The 9,172-nt window shown below is 38.9% G+C and overlaps 1 protein-coding gene across 1 annotated transcript in view; it reads right to left on the reverse strand.

Moving 5' to 3' along the window:
• Positions 1-6,334, reverse strand: part of spock2 (SPARC (osteonectin), cwcv and kazal like domains proteoglycan 2) — a 39,494-nt gene extending 33,160 nt beyond the window's left edge. The window contains exon 1 of the mRNA XM_085427486.1: positions 5,969-6,334. Coding sequence (XP_085283612.1) covers positions 5,969-6,157 — 189 coding nt within the window. The 5' untranslated portion in view covers positions 6,158-6,334. The remainder of the gene's footprint in view (positions 1-5,968) is intronic.
• Positions 6,335-9,172: the final 2,838 nt, after the last annotated feature.

Genomic DNA, 9,172 nt, shown 5'->3' on the forward strand with positions numbered 1-9,172 from the left:
TGTTTTTCGAATGAGATTCATGAAACAAATTTATATATAGAACGTTGTTTTGCACCAGAATTGATATAAACATGTCATACTGATATGCAATTAGAATTAATTTAGAGTGTTTTTCAGTTGATAATCCATCTTGCTCTATCCAGGTGTGGGTCAAGGGGGCAACAGTATAAAAAGAGATGCCCAGACCTCTGACCATGCATAATCATGCATGCTTGATATTTTAAGTCTAACCAAATCACAACTTAAATCACCTCAGAGAAAAACCAAACAACTCCAAAAAACAGTAAATGGGATCTTTACTAACTTTGTCGTTTACCTTCAGGACACTGGCAGTATCCCATAAAGAGCTCTTTATTGGTAGTTTTTGGGATATTAGGTGTTTCCTGCAGCAAGTTTGGCAAACAGACTCCCAAACTAGGTGTGGGAAATGCAGTAGAAGGTCACTTAGAAATCGAGGCAGGCAGGGATTGCTGGCAACTGGAAGGAAAATGACTGTTTTAAATACCCAAGTGTTGTTAAGCAGGCATTAGTCACACCTGTATGAAGACTTCTGAATTGTGATGCACTTATTCCATTTTGTAAACAACTGAATCTTCCAAGAAAATTGAAATTAATCACCCTCTTAACTCTTTAGCAAATTTGTCTTTGTGACACCTGTTCCCTTCAGCTGTGGCTATTGTACCACTGTAGGAAGCAGCTGTAGCCTGGCACGATGAAAGGCTATTTCTTTTTTTTTTCTTCTTCTACTCAATTACAGCCCACCTAGGCCTCTGGTAACCAGCCAAGACACCCCACAGTGCACCAGTACTCTATCTAAACTCTGAACAAGCAGACCCTCTCTCCCAAAACAGTTGGAGGCGATCAAGATGCACTCCGTGTGCGTTGCCTCAGAGCTTTGGATGCTTACAGCCTCGAGGAGAATCTGGTGAGCGATAAGCACCGACTCATGCCAGAACAAAGCATGACTAGATAGATTAATGGTTTTCTGATAAGCCGCTATCATCATTCATAGCATTAATGCATCAGTAGCAGTCTATTTTAACATCAGACAGCATGTGCAGTGGGAATAACAGACTGAGCGTCGGGCTAGCGATGATAATTTACTGTTCGTCTGGATAGCCTTTAATGGAGAGTTTGGCTCCAGCGTTACAGACGATTTATCCACAATCATTTCTGTATGCCATGGTGAAATAATAAAAGAAGCAACTGAGAGTGCGCCCACAGTTCTGCTGCACTGTAGCCAGATAAATGGCATGAGAGACTAAAAACAGACAGGTGAGAACAGGTAGTAAAGGTAAACCTGCTAGTGTTTTGGAGCAAAAGAATACAACATCACATCTCAATAAGAACTGTCAGAGTCTACTCCAAGTGCTTCCACCGTTCTGCATATTTAATTCACTGACATCGACGAGGGATCTGATGTTTTTGTGCAGGCCGACGAGTTTCTGTTCATTAAAAATGAAGTGAATGGATAACAGGTGCAGGCAAGATTGCTACTGGGTGGTCCTGAAATGCCTGACTGGAGACGTGCATGTTTTTAAGATAAGGATTTAGGGCACAGACAGTGCAGGATAGGAAGGGGGAAAGCACAAAAATATATACAGTACACAGAAAAATCCAGTTTTAAACACTGAGCTATTTCTGACAAGTACATGCTGCCATGTTTGACTGAGGCTAACAATGTAGAGCATCCTTCGGTATGAAGTTGAATTGCTGACTCTTTGTTATCATCAATTTCTAGACACATATATATGTTCATATTACTTCAACAGAAATAAAGGACCAGAACAATTTCATGCCCGTGTGATTTCATGGACGCTATTATTTTTTACAAGGTAAGTTGAGAACAAAATGGAATCTACTGTTGATCTGCTTTAATAACATAAAAGTGGATCTGCAATGCACAAAATTACAGCAGACTCCCATCATTTAGTACACTGTCTATACATAGTGCTGTGAAAAAGTATTTGGCCCTTTCCTGATCTTTCCTTGGGGGATATTTATCAGATTTAAATGTTTTAGATCATCAAACAAATTTTAGCCTTTGAAAAAGATAACCTGAGTTAAAATGATTTTTTTAGATGATTATTTCATTCATTAAGAGAGAAAAGCTATTCAAACCTGCTTGGCTCTGTGTGAAAAAAGTAATTGCGCGCTAAACCTAGTAACTGATTGTGCCATCCTTGGCAACAAGAACTGCAATCATGTGTTTGTGATAGCTGCCAATGAGTCTTTCACATCACTGTGGAGGAATTTTGGCCCACTCGTCTTTGCAGTGTTGTTTTAATTCAGCCATACTGGAGGATTTTCAAATATAAATGGCTTGTTCAAGGTCACGCCAAAGATCAGATCAGACTTTGACTCGGTCACTCCATAACCTTCATTTGTTTTTGTTTTTTTAAGCCATTCAGAGGTGGGCTTACTGGTGTGTTCTAGATCATTTTCCTGTTACATAACCCGAATGTGTTTGAGATTCAGGGGACAGATTGATGGTCCGACATTCTTCTTCAGGATTTTTGTGTAAGAAAGCAAATTTCTTTGTTCCATCAGTCATCCTGAAACAGCAAAGCAGCCCCAGACCATCACATTACCACTATCATGTTTGACTGTTGGTATGATGCTCTTTTTATAAGATGCTGTTTTAGTTTTATGCCAGATGTAACGGGACTCAACCCTTCCAAAAAAGTTCCAGCTTTCGTCATGTCAGTTCATAGAATATTTCCCCCAAAGTCTTGGGTATCATCAAGATGTTTTTTGTAAAATGCGAGATGAGTCTTTGCAGTCTTTTTCATCAGCAGTGGTTTTCTCCTTGCCCAGTCTCTATCTTATTGTTGAATCATGAACTCTGACCTTAACTGAGATAAGTGAGTCCTGCATTTCTTTAGATGTTCTTTTGTGACCTTCTGGATAAGTGGTTGATGTACTCTTGGAGTGATTTAGGTTGGACGGCGACTCCTGGCAAGGTTCACCGCCGTTCCAAGTTCTCTCCATTTGTGTATAATGGCTGTGACCGTGTTCGGTGGAGTCCCAAAGCCTTAGAAATGTCTATGCAACCATTTCCACATTGACTGATGTCAGTGACTTGTTTCTCACCTGTTCTGGAGATTCTTTAGATTGTAGCATGTACATGTTGATTTTAGTCTGCTTCACTTTGTCCGACAAGTTCTATTTAGGGTATTTCTTAATTCAACAGGTCTGACAGTAATCAAGCCTGGGTGTGATGAGTGAACTTTAACTCGGCTTTCAATATGTGGTTAATCCCAGTTAATTAATAGTGTAACAAGATGGGGCAATTACTTTGGTAGGATTATGTTTGGATAGCTTTTTTCCCTTAAAAATTTCCTTTAATATTTACTCGAGTTGTCTTTGTCTGATATAAAAATGTAAAAAAATGTCAATGTAACCCTTAATTGATTGTCATTTAAGCTAAAAAGTGACCAATTCTTCATAAAAATTTGAAAAATGACAAAAGTTGTTCATGTTTGAGGTAATGTAACAAATCTGCACCCAGTTACCATGATTGTCTTCCCAGTTCCCATGTTTGTCTTGTAGTTTTTTCCAGGATTTGGTGCATTAGTGGAATGAAATGTTGAGTGCACCTGTCAGATTAAAGGATTGAAGGTATCCCATTCTATTATTTGTTGACTGTATCTGTTAAATCTATCTGCCTCGGATGCCAAATAGATTGAAGTGTGGGAGCCCTTTTTGTATTGGAAGTGAAAGAGCCTCTTATCCTGATCCTGCTTTTAAAAACCTGCAAAAGAATAAATATAAAATATTTACGGTGCATTTTCTGCACCCTATGTATTCAGTGTGTTTTTGTGGGGGGAGGTTTGGTGTGCATCTGTGTGCATTTCCGTACATGCCAAAGCAAGAGTGGAAGAGCTCCTCTTTCATGTTGTGCTGCTTTGATTATTGCTTTCCAGTGTTGGATTAATATTTAGCATTTGGCTCTCAGAGGACTGTGCAAGTGAATTTGCGTAATCTCAATACCTATAACTGTGTCATTGGCAGTCATTTATACACTAACCAAAATATTCCCAGGGACTGAACTGCTCCAGTTTTTGTCTTTTTTTAACTGAAAGACCATCATGGGGCAACTATTAAGAAAACCCCCCAGCGCTATTTGGTTGCGAAATCTGTATTTCAGCTGTGGACGTTTACAGTTTTAATTACTGAGAAACCCTAATAAAAGAATTTTCCATTTATTCCCACACCCTGAAGCAAGACTTGTGAGTGGATAGAGTAATCAAATTCCCAGTGATACGTGCTTCATCCAGAGACTGCAGTTGCTACAGCAGCAAGCTGAAATCAAAGCAGTTTCTACTGGCGATTCCCTCTGGTTGTTCACTGGTTACTTCCTCTGATGTTTTCTCCTGTCATCATCATCATTAACAAAGACACCGCCATGCACACGGGCGTTAAGACTTCCCAAAATCAAGAGCACATCTGTATGCCTGTATGCATGCACGCATATGCACTAACACACTGAGACAATCACCTTTGAGAATAATGATCATGAAAGAGATTCAGTGTGTAAAAGTAGGGGCCGTTTGTGTTGCACAGCAGCTTTGATGTTAAATTAAGGGAAAAGGGGGCACAGAGAAAGTGACATCTTTATATTAGAAGCTCTATCGTTAAGCAAACTGTTTATATCTTGGGATACTCGTCAAATTCCTGTCATGTTTGTGAAAAGTGATGTTTCTGCATAGCTAATCACGAAGTGCCGAATTCATAATGACATCGCTGCTGTAACAAACATTCTGCATCAAATATGGAGCCACGACCAGTGAGTTATAATCCCACCATAATTCTGACTTAATCTTTCCGTGCCCACAATTTCATTACTTCCCTAACTACAGTTCCAGAGGACACACTCTTTAAGTAATCACAGTCAAACTAATCCGTCCCCGAGAGGGGATGCTGACAGTTTTCACACACGTTCACGTCCTCTCCGGGGACCACGACCCGTGTTTTAAGGAGGAGGATCAGAAATGACACCGCAATCTCTTCGGGAAAGGTTATTACTTCGAAAGGCTCATCTTTTCTTCCAGAACAGATAAGCCATTGTTCTCACAACAGATGCTCAAGCTGAAGCAAACCGCTCACATTTCAGATCCAATAATGATACCTATCATTCAGTGCAGTTACCACATAGGATCAATTAAAACCCAATTAACAGGAGTCATATGGAACCTAATCCAACTGCACTATTGCCCAAATCGTGTTGGGATCATTACTAATCATTTCACAGAGAAGCAAAGGAAAGCAAAACTATGGCTATGCAGCCCCAGACACGGCAATATATCACAGTGCTCTGAAAGCTTTAATCAATCCCTGCAGCCCAGTTTAGTGTGTTTAGTAGGTGAAAATGCTCATCAATCAATCACTGGCTCTGCTCTAATTGCTAAATTCCCTTGTTTGTGAAATCTCTTGGAACACGTCTGGTAGCACATCTGGGGCAACCAGTAGTCAGGTCAGTGTGATGGAATAGGTTTATGCCTCTGTGCAAGTGGGGCTGAAACTTAATTGCTTAGAATGAGCAAAGGGCTCATAAGCGAAAAGTAGGAAGAACAGCAGTCGATACACTATGGACTGTGCTTGCAAATGTGGCATTTTTTTCTTGGGCTCTATTGTGGAAGTTTACTGAATCAATATTTATAAAATCACCCGAATTCAATATAATACACAATACCATGTTTTGTCACTTACATGTATTTCCCATTTAATTCTACTATAAAAGCCTTTCTGTGTAAAATAGATCTTATAGTGCTTAATTTTCTATGATTTTTCACATTTTGAAACATTTATATGTGTTAAAACTGCCAGCACCAAGTTTCTGTGCTTTAACCCGCTTCGAAAGTGTGTGATAATAACTATTAGGCTACACTTCCGAAATGTGGAGTGCGTGTTTCCCCATCAGCGCATCTCATACCGCATTACAGCGGATCTCCCAATCAACACTTACATCTCTGAAGCGATTCCAGTGCTTGATCTTGCGGCTGTACTGTGAAATGGTGGACAGCCACTGCTCGTCTTCCATGAAATTCCCCGTCTTTTCCGCCTCTTTGACGCTCTTCACTTCGGTTTGGAGGGTTGACCCCGCCAGCATCACCAGCGGGACGAGAAGGCACACGATATCCGTATTTCCCACCATGGTAGCGGACAAACAAAAACACCTCGCGCACACCGACTGTCGGCAGCAGGAGGAGGATACAGAGGCTGGACTGAAAGTACCACCTGATTAGCCTATAGGATGCGCCTTCTGCTCGAGGAGAGAGAGAGGGAGAGGGAGGGAGAGAGAGATTTTCAGGGTGTGTTTCCGTGAACACGCCACACATTTATTTGCATGTTCCTGGGTGCTGTTGGTGTTTACAAGAAACGAATTCAAATGTCACGTGACTCCTCTCCGCTCTGGGCTTTTTCAGGTGGGACACTTTGGTTTGTGGGGCAGGTAAATAAAGGCTATAATAATGTATTATTGACTCCTCAGTTAATTCTTTTAGGATTGTGAGGGGAAACTTATTTAGATCACCTTTATTTCTGATGAGATAAGTAAAACCTTCCACCTGAAAGGCTGGGATTAGACAGGTTTTAGTTTTTATTTGAGAAATTTTGGCATCGGGATAGTCGTAGATTGGATTTCCTGATCATTCCAGCTCATGTCTATGTTAAAAAAAAGCCTTCAGTCAGTAAAAAGCCCACTCTGACACACACTCAGCCAGCAGTTCTGCTGCAGCACGGTAAGATGTCTTTTTCATTAAAATTTCACCGCAACAGGGAAACCCTTTGCGACCCTTTATCTACAAAAGAGCTATGCAAATGTACTTAGCGATGTTAGTTTGGAAAAAAAAATACCAACTGGGTCCACTTAGAGCTTTTCCAGAGGCTTCAATCATATCACACGACTTTCATCAATGAATGCGGCTCTCTCTTGGTTGTCATGGAGATTAATCACTTGGCAGGGATGTTTTTGTTTTATTTACAATTTATTAATTTCAAATGAATCAAACTTTTCAGGTATCAACAGCAGCTATTAGGCGATTCACTTCACCCCCCCCCCCCCCCCTTTTTTCTAAAGTGACTGGATTTTTCTTTTTATTTATGCTTATCTTGTTAGTTATCCTTTATTCATCCAGATATATTCATCCAAAATAGTGTGCTTGAGATTAAGATATCTATTCCAAGAGAGACCATGGCGTTATTATTTATAATACATAATCAATTACTGTGGCTGTGGCATTTGTTGTAGTTGTTGAAAGTAAGGCTATGAATCTGCTCCGCATAATTCATTTAATTATCTAGTAAGTGCCTGCACTTACTCAGTTCAAGAGTACATTTGTTTACAAAGTTGAGACTTTATAATAAATACAGTACAATATGACATATAATATAAAATTCGAATCCAATTGCATATAGACAAAACCTAATCATCTATTTAATATAAAATAGTAAATGTAAGTATTTTCAGAAGAATAACACAAGTATTTAGAAATTATCATTTGGTTTCATGGTCCAGCAGCTTGTATGAAAATTTAAAACAATTTAGGAGTGATAGATTACAGCTGCTGCCCAAACAGAGCCTTAAAAATCAATGAACCATAAAGATAATAAAATAAAATTTATTTGTACAGCACTTAATAAAACCAGCATTTACAAAGTGCTTCTCAAAAACACGCAATAAACAAACAATAAACGTAATTTTTTTTAAAAGCCCCCTAGGAATAAATTATAAAAACAATTTTCCATATCAATTATAAAAAACCACACGAGACTCAAGTGCAAGAGACAATAAAATATAATGTGACTCCATAGGAAATAATACATTTAACATAAAATGTAAAAGTTTAAAGAATGAAATGGAGATAAGCTAAGAATGTCAAAGATATAAAATCTATAATAAAAGCGCTACCAAGTGCTATAAATTAACACTGATGAAGACACTGAGGAAGCGAGTTGGACTTCCTCGGGCAGGTCATTTCACAGCTGAAGAGCCCTAACAGCAAATGCTCAATCACCTTTTCTCTTTAAGTGTGAGCGTGATGGGAAAAGTAAACAGGTTTCTGGGAGGATCTCAGGCTGTGCAACTGCAGCCAGGCCATGAATGTTTTTTAAAATAATAAGTTGAATATTAAAACCAGTTCTTAAAGTAAAGGGCAGCCAGTGTAAACAGTGTAACAGCGCCACTTGCTACACTGTAGCAGCAGGACTCGTTAACCTTGCTTATGTGTTTCTCAAGCACACCCAGGTTTCTGACAACTGATTGTACATGAACTGATAACCAAGGGAGGACTTGATGAGTAAATGGAGCGTTTCTGGACCAATGATAGGATTTTCTGTTTTTTTTTCTGAGTTTAATTTTTTAGAAAATATAAGTCTGTGTATTTTACCATTCATTTAATACTAAGCTGTTAGCATAGTAGTGGAACAAAATATCATTTCTCTGTATAATGGTGCCAAGAGACAGCATGTATATATAATTTTTTTAAAAACAAGATAGGACCTAGTATAGACCCCTGGGGGACTCCAGATTTTAGAATAGGGAGAGCTGTGGTCACCAGTAAAAAAACAAAACAAAAATAAAACTGTAGAGCTGTTCCAGATATACCAACCTGATGCTGCAGCCTCTCAGTCAAAAACGTTTTATGGACTGTTGCATCAAATGTTGCACTTAAGTCAAGCAGAACAAGGACAGAACATTCATCAGTGTCAGCAGTTTTTAAAATATCATTTGTGACGCTAATAGGCACCGTCTCAGTTCTGTGATGCTGTTTAAAACTGGACTGAAATTTTGAAAAGATTTTGTTCTCATGTAACTTTTAAAGATGCAGTGGACAACAATTTTTCTCCTGTGGCATCCAAAAAGGTGTTAACTAAGGTGTAATCTCACACGACTCTGCTAAGTGTCCCGGTAAGGGGCAGCATACATGACACCAGGCCCTAGAAATGGGATACCTAAGTGCAACACACCTACAACAAATGTTATGAATTATTCAAACTGTACTGTTCATGCTGTCAAAACTCATTATTGTATGTGAACTTAATCAAAACCTCTCAGTCTTAATAAAAATGAAACAAATTACCACAGTGCTGTCTGATTTCATGTGATTTTCATATGGAATAAAGTTAAAGCAATAGTTAATTACATTGTTATATCTTGATTGACAAACTG

This window comes from Rhamphochromis longiceps, linkage group LG13, assembly GCF_057381845.1.
Source record: "Rhamphochromis longiceps isolate RC_006_pf linkage group LG13, R_longiceps_female_GT1.1, whole genome shotgun sequence".
NCBI lineage: Eukaryota > Metazoa > Chordata > Actinopteri > Cichliformes > Cichlidae > Rhamphochromis > Rhamphochromis longiceps.